The sequence below is a fragment of the Aspergillus japonicus genome (genome assembly GCF_003184785.1).
Source record: "Aspergillus japonicus CBS 114.51 unplaced genomic scaffold BO86scaffold_28, whole genome shotgun sequence".
Lineage (NCBI taxonomy): Eukaryota > Fungi > Ascomycota > Eurotiomycetes > Eurotiales > Aspergillaceae > Aspergillus > Aspergillus japonicus.
Window position 1 is genome coordinate 210,344 of NW_020291665.1, and position 22,943 is coordinate 233,286.

The 22,943-nt window shown below is 53.0% G+C and overlaps 7 protein-coding genes and 1 non-coding gene across 8 annotated transcripts; 5 read left to right on the forward strand and 3 right to left on the reverse strand.

Annotated features, from left to right (window-relative positions):
* Positions 1–63: 63 nt before the first annotated feature.
* BO86DRAFT_314299 (putative flavin-containing amine oxidasedehydrogenase) lies at positions 64–1,785 on the reverse strand (the record flags this gene model as incomplete). The annotated part of the gene is made up of 3 exons (XM_025668040.1): positions 64–210; positions 269–1,639; positions 1,723–1,785. The coding sequence occupies 3 exons, from the start codon at positions 1,783–1,785 to the stop codon at positions 64–66; spliced, it is 1,581 nt and encodes a 526-aa protein (XP_025527120.1).
* A 3,588-nt stretch (positions 1,786–5,373) lies between these two features.
* Positions 5,374–8,274, forward strand: BO86DRAFT_389698 (anoctamin family protein). The gene is made up of 4 exons (XM_025672204.1): positions 5,374–5,879; positions 5,949–6,102; positions 6,157–6,451; positions 6,545–8,274. The coding sequence occupies exons 1-4, from the start codon at positions 5,786–5,788 to the stop codon at positions 8,204–8,206; spliced, it is 2,205 nt and encodes a 734-aa protein (XP_025527121.1). The 5' UTR covers positions 5,374–5,785; the 3' UTR covers positions 8,207–8,274.
* A 705-nt stretch (positions 8,275–8,979) lies between these two features.
* On the forward strand, positions 8,980–10,659 carry BO86DRAFT_431371 (uncharacterized protein; the record flags this gene model as incomplete). The annotated part of the gene is made up of 2 exons (XM_025675763.1): positions 8,980–9,897; positions 10,009–10,659. The coding sequence occupies 2 exons, from the start codon at positions 8,980–8,982 to the stop codon at positions 10,495–10,497; spliced, it is 1,407 nt and encodes a 468-aa protein (XP_025527122.1). The 3' UTR covers positions 10,498–10,659.
* Positions 10,660–11,590: 931 nt separating this feature from the next.
* BO86DRAFT_363398 (threonine/serine exporter family protein) lies at positions 11,591–14,002 on the reverse strand (the record flags this gene model as incomplete). Its single annotated transcript, XM_025669968.1, has 1 exon — positions 11,591–14,002. The coding sequence occupies one exon, from the start codon at positions 14,000–14,002 to the stop codon at positions 11,591–11,593; it is 2,412 nt and encodes an 803-aa protein (XP_025527123.1).
* A 1,016-nt stretch (positions 14,003–15,018) lies between these two features.
* Positions 15,019–17,677, forward strand: BO86DRAFT_456658 (transcription factor domain-containing protein; the record flags this gene model as incomplete). Its single annotated transcript, XM_025677179.1, has 3 exons — positions 15,019–15,033; positions 15,410–15,423; positions 15,480–17,677. 3 exons carry the CDS (start codon positions 15,019–15,021, stop codon positions 17,635–17,637), a joined length of 2,187 nt encoding a protein of 728 aa, XP_025527124.1. The 3' UTR covers positions 17,638–17,677.
* Positions 17,678–18,273: 596 nt separating this feature from the next.
* Positions 18,274–20,568, forward strand: BO86DRAFT_431399 (allantoate permease; the record flags this gene model as incomplete). The annotated part of the gene is made up of 11 exons (XM_025675764.1): positions 18,274–18,306; positions 18,343–18,564; positions 18,637–18,730; positions 18,780–18,979; positions 19,030–19,103; positions 19,154–19,252; positions 19,307–19,479; positions 19,554–19,717; positions 19,787–20,090; positions 20,226–20,416; positions 20,497–20,568. 11 exons carry the CDS (start codon positions 18,274–18,276, stop codon positions 20,566–20,568), a joined length of 1,626 nt encoding a protein of 541 aa, XP_025527125.1.
* A 374-nt stretch (positions 20,569–20,942) lies between these two features.
* On the forward strand, positions 20,943–21,014 carry BO86DRAFT_t151. Its single transcript has one exon. It is a non-coding gene; the product is annotated as a tRNA-Cys (tRNA).
* Positions 20,952–22,691, reverse strand: BO86DRAFT_102791 (tannase and feruloyl esterase). The gene has a single exon (XM_025665871.1). The coding sequence runs from the start codon at positions 22,583–22,585 to the stop codon at positions 21,173–21,175; it is 1,413 nt and encodes a 470-aa protein (XP_025527126.1). The 5' UTR covers positions 22,586–22,691; the 3' UTR covers positions 20,952–21,172.
* Positions 22,692–22,943: the final 252 nt, after the last annotated feature.

The following is a 22,943-nucleotide window of genomic DNA, read 5'->3' on the forward strand; positions in this document are numbered from 1 at the left end:
TGAGAATTAAATTAATGTTGACTATGAATGAAATGTAACGATGCCTTCTTCCATGGCCCTTGTTCATGTCCTCCGCTTGTATCTCACGCCGTGACTGACAAGGAGGTACTTGGAGAAGACATCCTCGGCGAAGTCGTCGAACGGCTCGTACACTGCACCTAACCGGTAGGCCGCTGCCATTCCAGAGATGCATGCGATCTCGTGCATATTCTAGTGAAAGTGTCAGCTTCTGCATAATAACCAAGTCCATCATGGAGAAAAAACATACCACCATGGTCCACGCCCCCGCGTACAACGTATTATTCTTCCCGTTGATGAACATCATCCCCGGCACGACGCGCAGGTAATGCTGCCAGCGGTGGCCAAATTGATGCCACCATTTCTCACCGATGATCTTGTCCTTGTCGATCCCCTCCCAGGTCCACAGGTGTTTGTGGTCCTCATTCAGGAAGATGGTCTGATAGACGTGGCGCTCGGGCTCGGGCGGCAGGGCGTCCTCGCCGATCGCCTCCCGGAACTGATGCTGGTAGTGGGTGCAGTCGAAGCCCATCTCGATCTTGTCCGGGTCCGAGTCGAAGGAGTGGGTGAAGTACATGGGGGCGAAGCCCTCCCAGCCGTCCGTGCGGCAGCGCGGCGGCATCTGCTGCGCGAAGGCGATCTGCTCCTGCCGCGTCTCGGAGCTGGCCTTGCCGCAGAGCTCCTCCTTGTAGCGGGTCTCGAACAGGCTATTGAAATACTCGGCGTCGGTGTGCGTGATGGTCAGGTCGTTGAAGAACTTGACGCCGTTCAGCACGTACCTCTCGCGCCAGGTCGCGTGCGGGCCCAGCATCGACAGCGCCTCGTCGGCGGGACAGCACAGGATGAGCTCGTCGAAGTCCTCCACCGTCCCCTTGCCGGCCTCGTTGGGGCGCTCCTGCTGGCCGTCCTTCACCGACCGGAGGCGCAGCTTCACGCGGTTGTTCTTCCTGTCGAGAATATCGGCCTCCGTCTCCAGCAGCACCCGCACCCCTCTCGCCGCCAGGTCCCCCTTCCAGTCGCGGTAGAACTCCCCCAGGTTCGGGAAGGTGTACATCTGCGGCCGGTTCTGCATCAGCATGTCCTCGTCGTACTCCCACAGGCGCATCTGCGGATCGTCGAACAGCCGCTCCAGCAGCACGCACGCCACGTTGGGGGTCTGGTTGCCCGTCCCCAGGAACAGCGCGATCAGCGGCAGCACCATCTTGAGCCCGAAGTCCGTGCTGAAGCGGAACAGCCGCAGCATCGTCTTGATGGGCATCAGGCCCAGGATCGGCATCAGCCGCTTGATCCAGCGCAGCACGCGGCCCAGCTTGCTGATCTCGGCCGAGTACGTGTCCACCAGCGGGCTGGGGAACACGTTGGTGAAGAAGCTGTCTCGCCCTTTGCCGAAGGAGACCTGCAGCTGCACGGGGTGCGGCTCGTAGCCGTACTTCTCGAAGAAGTGGAAGGTGTGGCGGAAGATCGGGGAGCCGCCTTGCACCCCGTCGTTCAGCCAGGTCGCGCCGCCGTGCTTTGCCGCGTCGAGGGGGATCGTGGTCGCTTGGCCCCCGGTCTGCGGGGCGCTGTCGATGAGGGTGATGTCGAATTTGTCGGGGTGGTTGGCTAGGGTGGAGGCGCAGGACTTTTTGGTTTCACTTGAGTGTTAGCGTGGGTGACTCGGGATTGTGGTGGTGGTGGTGACTGCAGGGATGCGGAGATACTTACCATACCTGCGGCCCCGGCGCCGATGACCGCAACTCTCTTCTTCCTGTTATCATTCTGGGCCATGTTGAAGGCCTGTACTAAATACTGGGAAGGGCATAAGATGAAGATCGCTCATCAAGAAATGCATTGGTCTTGACGAAGTGTATATCTACGAGGTGAGTCAATGACGTCAATGCTCGGTCGCGGAGAATTCATGCGCTGTTGATCATTAAGTCATCCTGAGGGCATGATCAGATCGATTCTCATCGCGGCTTTTCCAGATAAGGTTTCGGCGATCCGATCGCGATCTGCTTGGTGTAGTTTGAGTTGGTGATTGTTCCTTCACAGTGTAAGTTCTGTGCCGTCGTTGTTCCAAGGTTAGTTCTGAAGCATTGTTTCGTCGTTCAAAGACCGTATCCCATATCCTTGCGGGAGCGTCATCCATGATGATAAGGAACTCTCTTATCATTCTTAGAACACCAAAGCTGGTTCTAGTTGGGGCCAATTTGGTTTCAAGTCAAATCTCTCCCTTGGAATTATCCAATACAGAATGAAATGTTTTGCAAGGCTCCCGGTCCTCACCTCCCGACCCCGGTCCATTGGCAGAGTTTCAGATATCACTTGAACGGCAAATTTTGCTGCGAAATAGCGCGTATCTGTGTATAAAGTAGCGACTTCTCATAGAAGATCGAATCAGCTTATGAGGTGGGACGAGATTCGTTGGAAACACACCTCATGTGGCATACGTCTCTCACTGCGGCGTCGGTGCTCGGAGAGAGCGCAATGACTACCTCCTTGTTTCGATGGCTCCCAAGGGAAGAGGCTATTCACATACAGACCGCTACATTATGACATTTGCGTGGTTTCATGAGTCGATCACATGTACTGCACCCGTGAGCATTTCGCAAGAAAACTCTTAGTCGTCCGTTCTTTGGAGACACTGTGACGAGAGGATCAGGAATTGCTGTGTCCTGCTTCCATCGAGTTATACAAGATAGGAGTCGGTAGGTCTTTGTAAGTCTTTCGATGCTGGAGTTGATTAAACCGAAAGTTGACAGACAGAAACATGGTCGACGCACTTGTGGTTTTGTGGTTGGTCAATGCCATGATGGCTGGAGTCAAATCTGCACAGTGGCCAGTGTTAAAAGCGAGACGTATAGGAGAGGAGAGGAGGCTGAGATGAGGCAGACTGGTGTACAGGGTATTGCAGATGGTTGGAGGTGGAGGATGAAAGCGGCGGGAGGTGTTGGAGCGGGCCATCGTGTTCTTTTGAGCGGAATACTAAGTACAGTATGTACCTCAACCTCTTGGAAATTCGGCAAAAGAAACAGTGGTAGTATGAAATCGCCGGACTCACAACGTTCTTGTTCCTTGGCTCTGCTCATGCAGCTAGCTTGTGCTACTTGGAGGTAGGGTACTAGGTAGTCATTCTAGGCAGCTTGAATGGAAATACAAAAGTAAAAAAAACAGGTGCAGTGTCTGGAGGATACGACATGGAAGCTGGGACGTGGTCTACGTCGAAGTGGTGGCGCATGAGCAGAACAAGGAGAATCTACCAGAACCTCTCCGCTACTGGTTTATCAGACAATTTATTTCTATGAAGATGAATTCGTCGAGCACGTTTTGAGGCTTTGGATGCAGTAAAAGAAATTCATATCGCATACACTCTGCAAGTTGTGTTACCCTCTTTCATTCATAGTGACTAGCCTGTCGGTCATTTATCCATGGGAATTAACATCTGATGTCTGTCTTTCTTGTTTGACTTCATATCATTCATTAGCTGAAGATAAATCTTCACAGCGGATGGATATGAGCGGTATGCCGCTCGTGCATGTGCCAATGTATGGCATTGCACATTCCGCGGCTCACTATGCTTGACCTGATAGCTTGGTGTGTGGCATTATAAGTTATGGAGGCGCCCCTGAAAAAAACCCGCATATGGTGTCGCAATCGTCAAGTTGTCTTTGACCACAGCACACAACTCAAAATGAAGTATCTCCGAGGTGAGCTCCTGTGGAAGTAGCATACTTGGTAGACACGGGTCCGCTTGCATTCGACGGTAACTGTCTGCATATCCAAACGAGTGATCGATCTTGTAAAGCCCGTTATGCCCACAGAGAATTTGCACATAGCTTGGTGCAGCATAATTAATAGGCGATGGAAGTGAACTTGATCCGTTCCTGACCGAGCCAGGACTCGAATAACGTCGACTGTTGGCATCCATTGGTGAAGTTCATCTGGTCGTCGCGCCCGCCTCAATGTTAACGGTCGCAATTGGTCGACTCCCCTATGATGAGGTAGCACTCTCGAGTAACAGCGTCTGAGTAGCCATTATCATTATCTCGGGACTTCGTATCGCATGTCAATCCCATGGGCGGGATGGGCTAAGTGTATAGCCACAAGCAATGTCCCTTAATCGTGGATCGGCTTCCGAAACCGTGGAAAGTAGAAAAGAAAGAAGACAATGACGGCGAGCAAGACGACCAAGGTAGGCAAAAACATGAATGTAAAAAGGAAGACACTCAGCCCGAAGGCAGCATTCTGGCCCGGAAAGAATCGACGAGCCATTAGGTCGAGAGTGGCGGCAAGCATGGATACGGAGGACTTGGGTCAAGAGATGATAAGCGCTAATTATTGTTCCACAAGGTAGTGGTCTAGCGATAGTGGCGAGCAAGGATGTAGAGGAGATCGGCAATGAGGAGGAGAATTAAATCGCTGATGGTTGAGGTAGCCAAGTGTCTGGTGGGAAGAGTGAAGCAGAAGTGATGCGATCGCGGGTTGATGGTGTGGTGTCGATCCAACGAAGACGGTGATAGTTAAGCATTTATAGACATCAACTCAAGGTCTCAAGGTTGCCCGGGAGGCCCATCCGGCGTAGGAAGAAAAAGCTTGCTGGATGGTTTGCAGTTGCAGGGTTCGATAACGATTGGAAATGAATATGCCTGTTGAACCACCCAGAGGTTTAGGTTGGGATGAGTGACTGATCCGCGGACCCCGGTCGGAGTGGAAGGAAGTTTCCAGAGATGGGATGATTGACAAGTCGGTACTAAACAAATTTGAAGTTGGGACTGCCGCAACGGTAATCACTCTGTATCGTAATAATGGGTGCCTGCAAGGTGGCTGCATTATTGGCACCACATGACATTTTCATTTGCTGCAACAGCTGTTGCCCCATGTAGCGCCACACTTTCTTGTCCACCTTTGGTCTAGTGGTTCTATAAAATCTGTTTCGGGATGACGCAAGGAGGTAAAGTTACCCGGTAGGACTACAGTACCGGATCACGGCGGTTTGGCACAGGCAGCAGGAATTCCTTCCAGAACAACTGAGCCACTCATTCCTTACGGTCGCAATGCGTCGATTTCAGATAAAGTCGAAGCGTGAAGCGAAGACAAAATCTATGCAGAATTATCTTAGTGGGTCAATTGACTAGATAAGGAATGAAACCTTGGCTGGCTATTTCGGACACACACCTCGAGTGCCATAGAGTGCAGCCCTGTGTATCCGTAGCGCTGAGGAAAGTGGCAGGGGCGGAACCATTCAATGGCCACATTGCCTTGTAGGGCTGAGGCTACTAGGTAGTACTGGCTGACCTTGGCAGTTGGCACTAACTAGTAACTACGTATTATTATTATTTTTATCATCAAGTCACTCTCACTCCTCATCATCTTTCAACTCTGTCCTGTTCAAATCTCTTATTAATCCACCGTCGTGGTTTAGTGCTAAATATCCCAAGACTACCCACCACCCTAATTCATATTCTTTCTTAATCTCTTTAGTTCTTTTCTCCTTACACACCTCCTCCCCCTTCCCCAATCCCTTCGCTTCCCCATTTCCAATTTTAACTCGCCTTTTCGTTCGGTTACCCCCTCCTTTCTTTCTCCAAACACACAGAGTGTGGATGCATCCGTGAGCCTCCCCCACCGCCGCGCGGAGATGAGGCTATCCCACTCGCTACTTTGACTCCCCCGCCCACCATCGATATCCTTTCGAATCTCGATATCATCATCCCTTCCTTTGATCTCTTATCTTCCTTTCATCCATTCTCCTCCGTTACGGCCTTCAACCCCCTCCGATCAACTCGAGATGGGCCTCTTTGCTGGCCATGAGCCCGTCGACCATGCCGAGCTGGATAATTTCGGCGTCGATTGGGTCATCCACTATTCATTCGAAGATCTCGGTAAGGAGGGTACCTCAACCAAACCCATGATTGACAACACGTTAGCTCACAGCCACCTCCTCGGCGCAGAAATCTCGCAGGCCATCTCCGAATTTCGAACTTTAATCCACGACTTGGAGGAAGCGCATCTGCAGGTCCAGGTTCGCCATGGTTACGGACCCTCCCTGCTGGTCTTCATTCGCATTCCCCCGGATCTCTTGGGGAACATGGTCTACAAATCTCGGTACGGGACTTCGGATCATCCACCCTCGCGTCCCTAATTCTAACATTCACACAGAGTCAAGGACTGGTTACACGGCATTATCCATGAGTTCCCTGCAGGCGACGATCACACAGTGGTTGAGTCTGAGACTGCCGCGGAAGCCCTCCGGTCGGTCTATCATGCGGTGACTTGGCAGAAACACTTGGGAGGGGCGGGAATCACCCCCAAAATAGGCCAGTGGAAGAATATCCAGGCAGCCATCCCTCTCCAAGACCGCGCCGCGAATGCCGAACTCTTGCGCAAATGGAGCAAGACGGTCAATATTACTGCCGAAGATCTCGACGCTATCCGCGCGCTGTTCGGTGAAAAGGTAAGCACTCCCTGTTTTCCACCCCTCCTTGGACTTAAACCGCCCCCACGCTCTCGCATGATAGAAACTGATCATATGCAATGAGCAATCTAGGTCGCCTTCTATTTTGCCTTCATCCACTGCTATTCCACTTTTCTCGTCTTCCCCGCCGTTTGGGGCGTGTTCTGCTGGTTCTATCTCGGCCCCTATTCCATCACTTGCGCTCTCGTCAACTGCCTCTGGTGTATTATCTTCGTCGAGTACTGGAAGACTCGCGAGATAGATTTGAGCCTGCGGTGGAATGTTCGTGATGTTGGAATCCTCAAGGTCAACCGACCGGAATGGGTGTGGGATAAGGAAGTCCAAAACCCCGTTACAGGGGAGACAACGAAGGTGTTTTCGACGCAAAAGCAGTTCCTTAGGCAGCTGCTGCTTATTCCCTTTGCGACCGTAGCTGCTCTAGCCTTGGGCTCTTTGATCATCTTGTCATTCGCTTCTGAGGTATTGGTGTCCGAGATATATACCGGTCCCTTTAAGGGCTACCTGGAGTTTCTTCCAACCATCTTGTTCTCCCTCTCGCTGCCGTGGATCACCAATACGCTCACCGAGTTCGCCAAGCAGTTGACCGACTACGAAAATTACCGCACGCAGGACCAGTACGATGTCGCCCAGACTTCCAAGACATTTGTCATGCACTTCATCACCGCCTTCCTGCCGACCTTGCTGACTGCATTTGTGTACGTGCCCTTTGGCACGAAGCTGGTCCCTTATCTGGACGTCTTCCGCACTTATGGCCTCATGTCTGCCAATCTGGCCAAGGAGATTCACATTGACCCGGCCCGTCTTCAGCAGGAAGTGATCTACTTGTCTGCGACCGCCCAACTACTCAACTTTGGCGAGGAGATTGTGCTCCCCTACGTCAAGCAGACGCTAATGCACAAGTGGCGCACCTATCGCGACGGTCGCGATGCCGCTCGCATGCCTCGTCGCCATTCCCAGCGGACTGATTTGTTACTTGTCGATGCACCCGAAGAGGCAGCATTTCTTGCGCGTGTGCGCGATGAGGTGGAAGCGGACGAATACAACGTCCATGACGATACTTTGGAGATGTGTGTACAATTTGGATATCTGGCCCTTTTTGGAGTGGCCTGGCCCTTAGTGCCGCTCGGGTTCTTGGCCAACAACTGGCTAGAGCTGCGAGGCGACTTCTTCAAGCTCAGTCTAGAGTGCCAGCGACCCCCGCCGATTCGGGCGGATTCGATCGGACCGTCTCTGCAGGGACTGGAAGTGCTTGCCTGGCTAGGAACTCTTTCCACGGCCGCAGTCGTCTATCTTTATCGTAATAGCATGGAGGGGGTGCAGTTCTCCTCCTTCCTGCTGACTCTGCTTCTGGCTGAGTGGGCGTATCTTGGCGTCCGGTTTGTGGTTCAGACCGGCATGGAAAGGATTAGCTCGGTAACCCTCAAACGGGCGGAGGCCAAGCGGTACGGCATGCGCAAGCGCTACCTCGAGGCCACATCAGGCAACGTTTCCCCGCGGGGCAAGCCGCGGGTCCGTTTTGAGGACAAGGTCAGTGTGTATACCACTGGTACCGATGTGAGCACCAGTAAGGAGGGGCTTTTGCAGCCGGGACATGATGGTCTGCACCATGGGCGCCAATTCTGGTCCTGGGCACCTCAGGAGGCCGCTGATGCTGGTGTCCGCATGATCAAGGCATTAAACACCACTATGGACGGGTCGAGAACTGGGCCGACCAAGGTGGCCAAGGGAGCGTAGGGTCGTTGTGCTGTATTTCTTAAACCACTCGTTGTAAATGATGAATTTCCTCTTTGTTTTCGGTCGAATGAGTCTTGACTTTGTAGGGTAGAGAAAGTAAGGTATGTTAGGGGGAGTACCTACTACCTTACTGTGCATGACCACCTTTGAAGTGAGTGGCAGGCTGCAATCTGCACGGGTCTCCCCTGTCCAACTTGACTTTTACCCCTCTCCATCGGACCTGAGTTCGAACCACCACTCCTTGGACCCCTGCGATATTTCTCGGGTGGCAATGGCCATTGAGCTGGATTATCTGATCCAGAGAGTATGAATTGAATTTCGAGGAAAGGTAAACAGCATTGAGTTTCTGCTGCTCGTGGGTTGAACAAGCGTCAGCCCTATAAGGCATGCCAAGTGCGGATACTCCCAGGCGACCAGCCAATCCGCTGGCCGACCGACATTCCGGACTCCATTCTTGCCCGCTGGTTTGTTGCGCGTCTCTCTTTCCAGTTCCAGTTCCAGTTCCACTGTCCAGCTTCTCTGCCCAGTGCCAAGTTCCAACTTTCTCTCTCGTCTTCATCCTTCTTTCTCTCCTCTTTCTCATCCAGCAGCTTCAGTCTCCGACCGCCCACATCTCCCTGATTCCCCCCCCTCCTCTCCCCTCCCCTATATGTCATCCCTGGCGTCCTCTCTCTCTCATTTCCCTTCCCTCTTTTCTCTCTCCCTCTCTCTCCAGGGCTGTTCCTCCACCGCCGGTTGGAGGGGCTTCGTCTCCTCAGGTTTCGCTGCCCCCGATGCGCCCCTCGCAGGACACCCTCCCCCCCCTCGTCTCCGATAAGGTCCTGCATCACGAAGAGCATGAGACGGGCTCTCTACCTCCAGCATCGGTTACTTTATTGCGGCAGCGACGAAAACTTCACGTTATAAATCCCTTGTGGTACCGCAACAGTCTACTGGCGAGCGTGGGGTTCCTGGAGTTCGCCAACGCGGGTGACTTTGCCGCTAATGTGTGGAACGATGTCCCCGTCCCGCTATACGCCATTATCTTCATGGCGATCGGAGGTCCTCTAGCACTGTTGATCAGCGGATTTGCCGTCCGCGATAGTGTGCTCAGCTGGCAGAACGTCCGGATTCTTCAACGAGAGCGCAGATACCTCAAATCCCTGCAGGCCCAGCACCTCGAATGCCCCGCACCGGATGCCACCACACTCCGTTTCATCGACCGCCGTCTGGGGGTCAGCCACCGCGAACTGGGCACCGAACTGGTCGATCGCATCGTCATGGACGTATTTTTGGGGATCGGCGGTCTTCTGGTCGGCACGGGCACCATCATGGCCATCTGGGGCTCCGACCGACACGTATACTTCATCAGCAACCTGCTCTCGGGGTTCGTCGGCAACTCCTTCGCGGCCATCTACGGCATCATCAATGCCATCTGGTCGGCCTATCTGGCCTGGCGCTTTCACAGCTACGACCGCGCGTGCTCCCGGGCGGGAGCCATGCTCGCCCCGTTCCGCGACCGACTCCAGCGTCGCTTCCAATGCTTCAAGTGGCACGCCGTCGCGTCCGGGTGGACCGGCCTCATCGCCGGCGGCGCCTCCATGATGACCTCCCGTCTCTGGGAGGGCTACGTTGTCCTCATTCCATGCATGCTGTTGGAGGTTGCCTGCAACCGCTTCTGGCGCGGTCAGCTCGGCTACGACCGTCCCATCGTGGCACCCGACTCCCCCCTCCACCGGGGCATCTTAGTTCCCGAGTCTCCCTATAGCCCAGCCAGCAGCAGCAACAGCAACAGCAGCAGTCCGCAACTGGGCTACCCCAAGCCAACAATCCCAGTCGCCCACCACCACAAAACCGAACAAGACCCCAACATCCACCCCGAAGACGCGGAAAAAGAAGAAGATCGCCTGCTCCTCGACGCCCTCACCTCCGTAATCAGCCTCCAAACCGCCCTGGTGCCCATCCTCCCCTCCACCCTCGTCCTGGAAGACGTAGACTGGACCTCCCTCGACTCCCTCCTGCTGTTCATCGTCAACAACCACCTTTTCGACTGCCTCTGCGACTGGCTCGCCACCAACCCCGCCGTCCCCAAGGACTTCCGTCACCGCGTCTTCCGTTTAGCCACCAACCCATCCTTCTCGGAGATCACGGTCACCCTGACCGACCTCCGCCATCTGAGCGACGTGGAAGATCGACCCCGCATGCTGGAAATGTGCCAACTCTTCCTACGGACCGAAGCCCAGCAGGTCATGATCAATCGGGAACGGTATCTCCTTGAGATGGTGGGGTACACAATCTGGAAGAACGATTGACTTTTCCTTCCCACCCGTTCTGCTTCTTTTCGGCATTGGGATAAGAAACCGGATAATGCATCAATATTACCCATAGACTGGGTGTTTTCAATTTTCCGCGTGTTCATTTGTATAGAAATCAGCGGAAGCGATCGTGTTTTTGTGCTTGTTGAGCATAGCATATATAATCGTGTGCATTGTGTTTTCCCATGAGCGCCTGCGTCTGGTCCATGAGCGATGATGACATGATGCGATGTAATGCGATGCGATGCAGGGCTTGGCTAGATTTGGACTCAAACCGTGAACCGTGAAGTCTGGGACTTTTAGTTCATGATCTATCCATCTTGAATTGGGTTGAGTCGAGTTGAGTGAGGAAGGAAGGGAGAGTGCCGGTTCACTTACTTTCTTTCGGTGGGATGGATGTCTTGGTCCATGTGCTTGGGCTTGGGCTTGAGCGCTGGCATGAGCATTGGCATTGGCATTGGCATGAGCATGAACATGAGCATGAGCATGAGCATGAGCGAGCCTTGATTCCGTTTCTTCTTATATAGATTGACTTATAATGTGTATCTTGATCGATACTAGGGTCTTCCTCCACCTGATTAACTAATTTTCGTAGGGAAGCGGGAGGAGTTGTAGATCCAGGGGTTCGGTAGTGTGCTACTGGCTACGCCGTACTACTCATACATAGCAGGATTGCTTGGAGTTCTCGGGCATGTCATCAGGCCTGACTTGGAGGTGTACTGTACTGTACTGCACTGCACATAGTCTAATCTGACCTCGACCTCCTGTATTCCTCTTGAAAGGAAGGCCTAAGTATGCTATGCCTTGTGGTGCAGGATGTAGTCCCTATTTGGGATATCAATTGGGATAGGTGTTACCTCTTCTCCCTCTCGAACTTTCCCAGAATTTCCAATTCGATGGGTCTCATGGATATGTCCGATATTCACCAATGTAAGCACACGACTCGATAGTACAGTACATCATAACGTTCATAGCATTCTCGCGGGAAACAACCATCCCGCTAAGGCTCGCCCAGTCTTTAATGCACGCTAAAGCACGCTAAAATAAAACAGCAACCAGTGCCACCACTAGAACTACCCGAAGCTCCTCCCTAAAAGCTAAACAGCCCGCTGCGCCGCTTCCCAAACGGGTAAACCACCAACGCAGCCACAAACAACCCGACTGTGATGCCGATCGCGACCTGGATCATCCCGAACCCCAATATATTCGAGGACTCGGAGTTCTGCGACGTCGATGTGGTGGTGTGGTTCTTGGTGACGTTCGAGCGGATCTGGTCGGCCGTGTCGACGCCGGCGATCAGGCTACCGGTCGCGGCGAGGCCCGAGGGGACCAGCACGAAGATGGCCGGGAGGACGGCGGCCGCGGCGTGGCCGTGCCACAGACGGCTGTAGAGGTTTCCGATGACGCCGACGACGAACGCGCCGACCGTGTTGGCGACCTGCGAGTTGTTGCCCAGGCGCGCGGAGACGAAGTAGTTGGTGACGTAGCCGGCCATGGAGATGGTGGTCATCACGGGAGCTTGTTTCCACTTGCCCTGGTTGACCACGAGGAGGCACAGAGAGAAGAGCGCGACGAAGGGAAAGCGCTGGAGATACGGGTTCTTGAAAGCGCCGGCCGACGGACAGCTGAGGCTGGAGGTGGCCGTGTTGTCAATTAATCCGTAGATCGTGGTGCCGACGGTAACGCCATAGCCGAGGAAGAGCGAGTAGATGATCGCGTAGACCATCCGGATGGAGCCGGCGACGATCTGGTGGGATTGGAGCTCTAGACTGCTGCAGAGGACGGTGTAGCCGGGGAGGATGAGCGCAATGGAGGATTGCGCGATGGCCGAGAAGCAGAAGAGCCGGCCCGAGCCGTGGGGGCGATGAATGCTGCCGAATGCTCGGGCGAGGAAGGAGGTAAGCACTGCTGCCGTCACTTCGAAGACATTGTTGTAGAGGACAGAGCGAGGCGCTATCACATGTTGCATGACTCCGAGGAGGCACCCGTTGAAGAAGATGATGGGCATATCGATGGGTCGCGCACTAAATGCAAATGGTCCCACCATGGCCGTGGCGAGCCCATACACAAAAACGATGATCCATTTGTTGAACCGCGGCTTCTTGGTCATGAGCTCCTCCAATTCTCCAGTGGCCTCTTCAATGCCAATCACGTCGTGGATGACGTTCTTGTAAACGTTGTGGGTGTCGGAGAGACGTCCTAGGTTCACACCTTGTACAACGCGAACGAGCTTCACTTCCGTCGTTCGAGTGCTGGGATCGTCGAAGGCCATGATCATGCATCCCGGGACGTACAGGTACTGGCTCTCAATCTCAAGCACTTTGGAGGTCATCAGCATGTATTCTTCCAAGCGATGAGTAGGTGCCCCGAACATCATAAGCGCCTTGCACAGCTGCATGATGTAACGCTGTCGTGCAATGATCTCAGCGATGCGGAGAGTCACCTGGATCTCGTCTTCCAGTCTGAAGCTGCGTCGTCGAGAATGCTTGTCGCGTCGCCTTGAGGCCACACTGAGGAGCTGGTTCGAAATGGGGGTGCTGGCGCCACTGTGACTGGGATCCCCAACCAAGGTGGATGTGGACATGTTTGGAGGCTTCTTATACCATCGCGGCTTTCCCTTGCGAGGAGTGGTCGTCCCTGGGGTGCTTCCACCGAATGGAGTCCACATCCCAGAGGGCATGTTGAGTCCCCGGGTCGATTTGTGGACCTGATCCAGACCCCCGCTGAGGCGTAGCAGGTGAGACAATATCCCTCCGGTTGGTCGGCTCTCTGCGCCTGTTGCTCCAACAAGTTCGTCAGTATCATCCGGCGGCATATCGATTGCATGATGCAAGACTGAATCGCTACGGGTGCTTCGGCGACGCCCGGGATCGTCGTGTGTCAAGCCCCGGATAATGCGGTGCGCCTCCGAGCTGCACGTAATCTGATCCTTGACCTCTGCCTCTTGATTAATTTGCACATCCGTGCTGCGACGACGATAGTCGATTGGTTGCAGGTCATCCTCGCCTTCTGTTGGACGACCCAGACGAGCAGCCCAGTGGGCAGTCTTCTGTTTGACTGTATCCCGAAAAGCTCTGAGGCGTGTCTTTTTTGACCTCTTTTCTGCTGTGTTTGATTCACGAGATGGTGATCCCTCAAGTTCCTCCGGTTCCCATCTATAACCAGCTGCAGCCCGCGTATTCCGTCTTCGAGGTGCTTCTGTGATGTCTATGGATGGATGCGCTGACGAGCGACGCCGTAGATGAGACGATGGCTGGCTTAGGGGGCCGACTCCGGGCTGCCAGCTTCCGTATGAGAACGTTCTATCTGCCCCGAAGTGAACGCGATGAACCTGCGTAGAATGCGGGCTGCCCGGGGAAGTTCCCGGTGAACTGTCGCTGTCTGAGCTTGCATGGCGCCGATCTCCCGGGTCCGAGTGAATTTCATCTTGATGCTGCACGCTGTGATAGCTGATGGGGGAGGAGGAACCACTCGACTCGCTACTTGATCTCTTTTCCGACATGGTGGCTGCTAATCTGTAGTTTGGGTTTATCGCGTTAGTATCAGCCAGTTGAGGTCAAAGAACTCCTGTTGATGGTGTGAGGATTCACCAGACCGTGCTTGAACAATCAGGGAGTCAACTCCCTGCGCAAAGCACAAGTCACTGTTTAAGTAGCAGTCATCTCATCAATTTTGCAAGACCGGATATGCTAAGTGGAAACCTCGGTGAGAACGTCTGGCGGCTGAAAGAACAGCATAATAAAGGGATTGTCTCACGAGACATGATCATCCTGCATAGAGACTCAAAAGTGAGGCGCAAATGCCTAGGACCGTCTAGGAGCGCAAGACAACGCTTTACCAACACGGTAAACTTCATGCGCACCAAAGCCTTGCTGGCAGCTGTCCGGTTCGAAGGTGCGAGGGAAATGTAACCTTATCGGAGTCGATGACGCATTTCGATTCCAAGGACTCCTCAGCTTCAGTTGGCATTTGTGGGGCCAACCTCGGGTTTAATATCTTGGTGAATACATATCATTGGCTCAAGATGAGCTCAGAGCAATGTAATAAGGGAATCTGTAGCATGTTGGACCTGTTAATTTTACTGCCTGAGGCAGGATGTAGGCTTCAGACTGATCTGGAACTTCATGGGTGGAGCGATTCACCGACGGCAAAATAGCATGCAGGAAGTCAAAAAGGCTCTAGAAGATCATCAGAGCCTGAAAGATCCTGATGTATGCTAAGAGGTATACCGAATGAAACTCTTTTGTGAAAGGTATGTACTCCGCACTATAGGCAGTAATCAAGACGATTGCCAGTCCATGTCAGGGAAGTCGACCTCAACACTGCCACTCGCTTCTCGCATGGAACTAGCTGTGACAGTCTCTCCACATACAGTGGGGTAGACCCTACAGTCTCGCCTGAGAGAGGGAAGAATTCACAAGTTCAAGAAAGGCGAGAAGGTGTTTAGAACTGGCAGGCTATGGGGAAATCCAACGACGAAACAAAAACGTGGGGAAGATAACTAGAGGCGGATCCATGATGACTAATTGTCTGGTCGGTCATTTTCGCCGATTGGCCCGAGGCCCAAGGGACTTTCCCTTGTGCGGCGTGGCGCCGGCACTGGCTGCAGTTCCACAACACAGCGTGTTCTGGACTCTTCAACTTCTCCACGATTAAATCTCGTATTGTATTCTACTCGCAATCTTGCGCGCAATACTGCTCCCCACTCCTCCCTGTGATGGGCTCTCCTACCAAACCATACCAATGTCAGCGATGCCCCAGGACATTTGCTCGCCTAGAGCATCTTCAGCGTCATGACCGCTCACGTATAGACCCTCTTCTGTTACTTCATGATCTGTGATTACAAATCAGTTGACCCCGAGGCGCAGATACAAAAGAGAAGCCGTACATATGCACTAAATGCCCCAAGTCATTTACTCGCAAGTGAGTTACCTAATATCTTCGACTTTGAGTTGAAACTCTCGCTAATACTCCAGTAGGGACCTGTTGGCGCGTCACGAACGCCTGGCTCACAGCAGTCCGGCCCTGGATGCTACACCAACAAGCTCACCGCAACCTGCGTCTCCCCAAGTTTTCGACGGACTTAATGTACTAGCATCAGCAGTGGCTGGTCGTCCGGTTTCGCCATCTCCTCGGGAGGTTCAGCCGATAACTACTGCTTCTCCAGCATCCTTTCCAGTGGCATTAGCGGACACGGTTCCCGGGCATACTGTCGCAAACTCCCAGACGGCGGCAGCAGCTCCTTCTGAAGCTCCTGGGTTTACCGAACCCTTCGCCAGCTATGGCCAGTCTATCTCTCATGATGGGGAGGACTTCACCACTTTCCTAGATAGCATTCCGCTTCCCAGTCATCCTTACTCACCCACTTACCAACCACTTCCTCTTTTTCCCGCCTTTCATTTTGACACAGCGACCTCGGATTATGGTCACACCGTTGCGAAGGACAAGTCAGCCAGTAATATTGGCTCACCTTCCACACCCGTATTGCCTCGACACGGAACGCAGTTGCCATCACTCCAACCGGACAGGACTCAAGCACCCTATAAGGCTCGCGAGCCTAGTAGCCAAATATCGATAACGACGCAATGCAGAGACCGCATTATTGCATCCCTATCAGACTATACCAACGTCGTTCATAACCCGTTTGTCCCGTCGCGACACGCCTTATCCCGCTGTCTTGGCGGGTACATGAATGGTTTTCATGACCACTATCCATTTTTGCACATTGCCACGCTCGACACAGATGCGACTCCTGTGCATCTGCTTCTCTCTATGGCCGCTTTGGGGGCTCAGTACTGCCGCGAGCCTGACACGAGCCTGGAACTATTTAAGGTGGCGAGGGCAGTCACTCTTGAGCATGTACGAAGAGAATTCCAGTGGGGTTGCTCCACTCACCAAGTGGCAAGTCATGTCGACAAGGCGGTCAGAGATCAGGACATCATCGAAACTATCCAGGCATTTCTTATATTGATGTCCGTATCATGCTGGTTTGAGCGCGACCCACCACATCACGAGGCTCTTTACATGCGAAGCACCATGGAAACTCTTCTTAGACAGGGAGGCTTGAACGAGCTGCCGGCACAGGACGGGACTTGGGAGAGCTGGATCCGCAACGAATGTGTCAAGAGGACGAAGCTGATTGTCTTTTGTTTTTTCAGCGTCCATACTATTGTGTTTGACATACCACCGCTGATCTTGACTGAAGAGCTCACTCTTGACTTGCCTTGCACAGAAAAGGAATGGAATGCGACGAGTGCGAGTCAGTGGCTTATGGAGAGAAGTCAAAGCCGCGGGGAGCCTAAGCTACAAGCTGCTTTGAATGCTCTTTTTCCACAATCATCTGGGGCCAAAGGTCGCCTAGAAAGCTTCTCCTCAATGGGCGGCTATGTATTGATTCACGCAATGATTCAAAATATTTGGTTGATGCAAAAAGCCAGTCGCCTTCCCGTCTCCAATGGTGGTTTCTTATCACCGGCAGTGATCAATTCGCTAGAACAGGCGTTGGAAAATTGGTGTCAGTGCTGGGAACACAACCAGGAATCCTCCATTGATCCTTTCAACCCTCACGGCCCTCTCTCTTTCACCTCGACAGCCCTCCTCCGTTTAGCATATATCCGTCTCAATGCCGATTTCAGCTCCGCGCGACGACTACAAACCTGGAATCCGGATGAAATAGCCCGTTCCTTGAAGGATGAGTTATGTGTGCAACGGAGCGACAGACTTACTCGCGCCGCATTACACTGTGCTCACGCGCTCAGCACACCCATCAAACTGGGCATAAACTATGTGGCGCACACTCTTGTCGTGTCCTGGTCCAATCAGTACGCATTGTGCTCGCTTGAATGTGCCGTTCTACTTGCCAAGTGGCTAGAGGTGGCGACGGTCACAAATCCACAGCCGAGTCTGACTGAACAAGAGAGCAAGCTGCTTGAGTTTGTGTTAGAGATGGTCATGGAAGTGCAGCACGGTGTTTCCCGCGACTGGCTCTTGTCGAATAACACAAGACTAAGTGCAACTGTGACAAGGCTCTGGGCGAGGTTGTTTACAGGAGATTATATATGGCAACTGGTCAACCTAATAGGTCGCTCTCTCAATCGATACGCCGAGATACTGGAACCCACAAATGGCCCGGTGTGAACCAGCCCGATTCTCATCATATGTATAGATTTTAGATTAGAAGATACCCCAAAAAATTTAGAGAAATCCATCAGTCTAGGCGCTGCGTTAGGTAGCCATTCTTTTTCATCGCTGTGGAATTGGGATGGGCAAGCAAGGGCAGCCCCTCACAATGACGCCATCCTCACCCTGAAGGCATCACCGCAACATTATCTTTGCTCCCTCATGCCGCACCAACAACTTGGCAAAGACGAAGAAGCGGGGAGTGTTGCCTCTAGGTGAACCCTGCTGCGAATGCCGATGTCTGGACAAATCCCGTTGAAGTACGCTTATCTATCCCCCCTTAACAATCTGAACTAGGGATTGCGAGCTCACGGCGAGGTACATACACTAAGGACTTTGGTGTGCTCTATCAGGGTGACTTTGCTTTCTATAGCATGCATTCTGTCATTGCATCCGGCTATATCGCCGCTCTTCGGCGATAAATGTTCTCGATCAACCTGTGGCACTATACGCGACCAGCTTGGCAATGGCGTGCTAGAAATGTCGACAGTTCAAATTGAAGACAATCTCCCTCTCATGAGGTATCGCGAAACTGGAAACTGGACATCCTGCGATTGTCAGTCTGTGCTCCTTTAGAGACGTGCCTTGCGCAACATGACTAAAGCAAGCGACATCGACCAGCAGTCCGTTGGTGCACACCCGACGAGTCATTCAGTCGTACAGGACTCGGTCGGAAGCAAAGATGGCGTCTATGTGCAGACACAGCAGTTCAACGATAGCGCTTCCGACTTACAGGGGCACAATCCGTTCGCGGACCCAGAGGTCGCGGAGCGCTACGCCATGATCTATGAGAAGGCGCAGTACGAGTGTCGACACGTCTTTGATCCGACCCTCACATGGACCCCGGAGGAAGAGAAAGCGCTGGTTCGCAAACTGGACTGGCGTGTGTGTCTGTGGGCTGTATGTCAACATTTGTTGTGCTTATCTGTATAACTGGCTCACTGACTGGGTGTCTAGTGCGTGATGTTCTTTGGTCTTCAGGTAGACAGAGGCAATCTCGTCCAAGCGGTGTCAGACAATTTGCTGAATGACCTTGGGTTGACGACTGATGGTAAGACAATCGGTCGTCTAAGGTTGGAGGCTTGAGCTGACATGACTAGACTACAACACTGGTAATACTATCTTTCTCGTCTCCTTTCTGCTTGCAGAGTTGCCGTCACAGTTGGTGTCCAAGAAGATGGGCCCTGATCGGTGGATCCCGATGCAGATGACCCTTTGGTCTATCGTTGCAGCAGCCCAGGCTGGCTTGACTGGGAAGCGGACCTTCTACGCTACAAGAGCGCTCCTGGGAATTCTCGAGGTAACCAGATTTTCCGCATAATCATTTTCCTTGCTCTAACCTTTGAATAGGGCGGCTTTATTCCTGATATCGTTCTGTGGTTGTCATACTTCTATACCAGCCGAGAACTTCCGACTCGCTTAAGGTACTCATTCTTCGCTGGTCTCGTGACATATATACTCACCTTTCACTTAGTATCTTCTGGACTGCTCTTTCAACCACCACCATTATCACCTCATTCATCGCATTCGGGGTTCTCCACATGCGAGGCATCCAAGGCATGGCTGGCTGGAGGTGAGTACATGCCTCTCGAGCCTCATGGACGTGAACTGAGCTATTATACTTCAGGTGGCTTTTCCTTATCGAAGGGCTGATCACGCTCCTCGTTGGTCTGGCCTCGTTCTTTCGCATGCCTGCCTCTGCCGTCGACACAAAGAAGTGGTTCCGCCCCAAGGGATGGTTCACAGATCGGGAAGTCAGCATCGTGGTCAACAGGGTCCTCCGTGACGACCCCTCTAAAGGTCAGCATTTGCATCTCTTTATTCCTCTTACAACATCTTCTCTCGGACCCATGAAGCTCAAACCACACCACCAGGGGACATGCACAATCGTCAGCCCATCACCCCGCGCCGCCTTTGGAACTCTCTGCGCGACTACGACCTTTGGCCCATCTACATCCTCGGCCTGATCGTCTATATCCCTCAAACACCTGTTTCAGCCTATATAACCCTCACACTCAAGAGCGTCGGCTTCAGTACGGTGAGTCACGAACCCCTGCAGCTCATCGTCAGCTCCAGCAAGGTCAACCAATACTAAACTGAAACACAGTTCACCACGAACCTCCTCACCATCCCTTCCAGCGTCGGCCACATTATCACCCTCCTTCTCCTAACCCGCCTGAGCGAATACCTCAACGAACGCACCTTCGTCGCCATGCTCCAAAGCATCTGGACCTTACCCTGCGTCATCGCCCTGCGCTTCTGGTCCGGCACCATGACCAATGCTTGGGGCACCTTCGGCCTCGTAACGACGCTGTTGTGCTACCCGTACTGCCACGCGATTTTGGTCGGGTGGATCTCGAAGAACTCGAACAACGTAGGCACGCGAACGATTTCCGCGGCGCTATACAACAGTGAGCGATCCCCCAACTCCCCCTTACCATCAAAAGAGTACCGGAATGATTCATCTCATATTGATGAAAATCAACCCACCCTCTCAAGCCCCTCTGGATACAAGTACTAACGATGACAACCCCTGCTACATCCAGTGTTCGTCCAAGTTGGCGGCATCATCGGGAACAACATCTACCGCACAGACGATAAACCCAAGTACCGTCGGGGAAACTCTGTACTTCTGGGGATCAACGTCCTCGCTATCGTGTTGTTCTTGCTTACGAAGGTGTACTATGTTTTGCGGAACAAGCATAGGGATAAGGTCTGGAATGCTATGACGGAGGAGGTGGGTTCTCTATTTGTACTCCTACTATTTGCTCATAAGACTTGATACAGCTGCTAATGGTCTCTTGTTCTGTCTTGCAGCAACGGCAGCATTATATTAACACCACGACAGAAACTGGGAGCAAGCGGTTGGATTTCCGATTTGCTCATTAATCTTCGTTGTGGTGCTTTTGTGTGTCAACTTGTGGGTTGCGTATGTGCTCGGGCGGTTTCAATCAAGTGTACGGCGATGGATCATACTATTGGTGTGTGGTTGCAATCCGTTTTGATTATGTGGGTTCGATCCGAGATGCGAATATATATTAGCGATTCTGCGGCTGTTCAGCGAAAACGATTCAAACCAACCATGCACGAAGGTCCCCTTCAAGACAAGTTGAAGCTCAAATGTTCTCAACGGACTTTTAGAGGAGTGACCGCAGGAAATGAGAATTTTGGAGGCGGTCATGTATCATGGCTGGACGAAGTTGATGATGATCAATTATGTCACCCGCCTAGAGTTTGTCCTGTTTGATGACGTATCAACAAATGGGTCGGTAGCTCAGTGGTAGAGCGTAGGATTGCAGATCCCGAGGTCACGCGTTCGATCCGCGTTCGGCCCTCACTTTTTTACTTTCTTGTCTTCCTTCCATACAATTCACATAAAGAGCCTGGATTCAATTCCATAGCTAGGCTGCCACAATTCTGTCTCCTCTCTCACCACAGCACCCCCCCCCCCCCAAAGCCTAAGTCTACCTACCTATTATATTTCCCCCACGCTCTATCCCCAAATTACTGTCTCAACATCGTCCCAACTCCATTCACCATACAAAGGCCAGCTCGTCTCATCGCTTGGTACTCCCATTGATCCCCAACAGCCAAAAGCCTCAGGCTTATCCGGATCTCCTCCCAGGTAGGTGACTACCAATGGGTATGGACACACAATTCGCGAGAGACTCCCACCTTCTGATACAGCCGGAAGGCTATCCGGGGCGATTCCCATTTCCACCCATGCTGTCAATGCAGCCATCATGGCCGAAGGAGCAGGGCCCGGGCCCGAGCCACAGTGACCTACCCCCGGAGCCTCGAAATACCGATAAAAGTCCATGACCGCAGGATCACGCTCTGCCACAGCTGCATAGTAGGCCTTGGACCCACCCGGGGCAACTTTTTCGTCGTTCAGCCCATGCCAGTGAATGATCTTACCTCCGTGCTTCTTGAACTCGTGGAGGTCCGGAGAGTCGGCGCTGATTATAGACTGACAACCGGCCACCGAGAGACGAAATAAGCCTATGAACTCTGGATATGTCACCTTCAACTGATATAAATCTAGATCTGGATCCTGCGCGAGGAACAGCGACAGCCAGTCAATCACAACGCGCCAGAGTGTCGGGCTACAATTATGACTGTGGACCGCTTCTGATGAGGAGCATTCGGTGCCATGCCATAACGAGCCCCGTGAAAAGCCATGCCATAAAGGCACACCGTACTGATCGCGCATGCCTTGCCACATCTTCTGGGCCAAGGTGACCACGTCAAGCGTGATCTCAACGTCAACTCCGTCACCACAATCAACATGCTTGCCGACCAGGAAAAGCACATTGAAGTCACAAAGCTCTGGCTCGGTAATGATCCCATCGACGACTCCATCGCGGTCGTCGCAGGCTTTAATGACCTCTGCAGCAATAGCGTTCATCACACAGGGGGATGGGTAGGTGTTCAGCACACGCATCGCAAAGTTGGACCAATAGCTCGCAGGCATAGAATGCGCCCAGCTGAGAGATGGAGAGCCAGCTAGAATCCCGTCAAAAGCATCGGGAAACCTCTGCGCGAGCATCATCCCCTGGCGGCCGCCCCCGGCGCATCCGTTCCAGTAGGAACGCTTCGGCACCTCACCGTAGAATTGTTGGACAATATCCTTCCCCAGAATAGCCATCTCGGACAGAGCGACGGAGGAGAAATCCAGCAGCCGGGCCACGTTCACATGCCCCGACTCGTCATCGAGCGCCCATTCTCGTGCCGACGGGGCGAATGCATCATGCCCCAAGTCGGAGCTGACTGCTGCATACCCCCCTGCCACTGCCAAGGCCGTGGCACCGTCACCGCGGGTTCCCGCGAAATCGTCGCCGCCGATGCCTTGCAGACGCTTGTTCCAACCCGAGAGAGGCAGCCACCTTGATGTTGATCGAATCATCCCAGCCGGGGTGGGTGTAAGTCAGGCTGACATTGCAGAAGGTCACGCTGACTCGACGATGCTTGATCGGATTGACTTGAAGTCCGTCAATCTCCATGTCAAACACAGGGAAGACCATGGACGCTACCACCTCAATACCCGGGATAGAGGGTTGATGAATCTGGCGGGGCGAGCAATCAGCTGCTGTGAGTGATGTGAAAAAACTGACCTTGATGGCCAAGAGGAACAGGATGAAACTAAACCACTCCATGACTACTGATACTGGAAACTCGTTGATAGTGATAGCGATAGATGATTGTGATCAGCATCACCACCTGACACTTCTCACCCCCATTACATGTTGCGGATTTCGACTTGT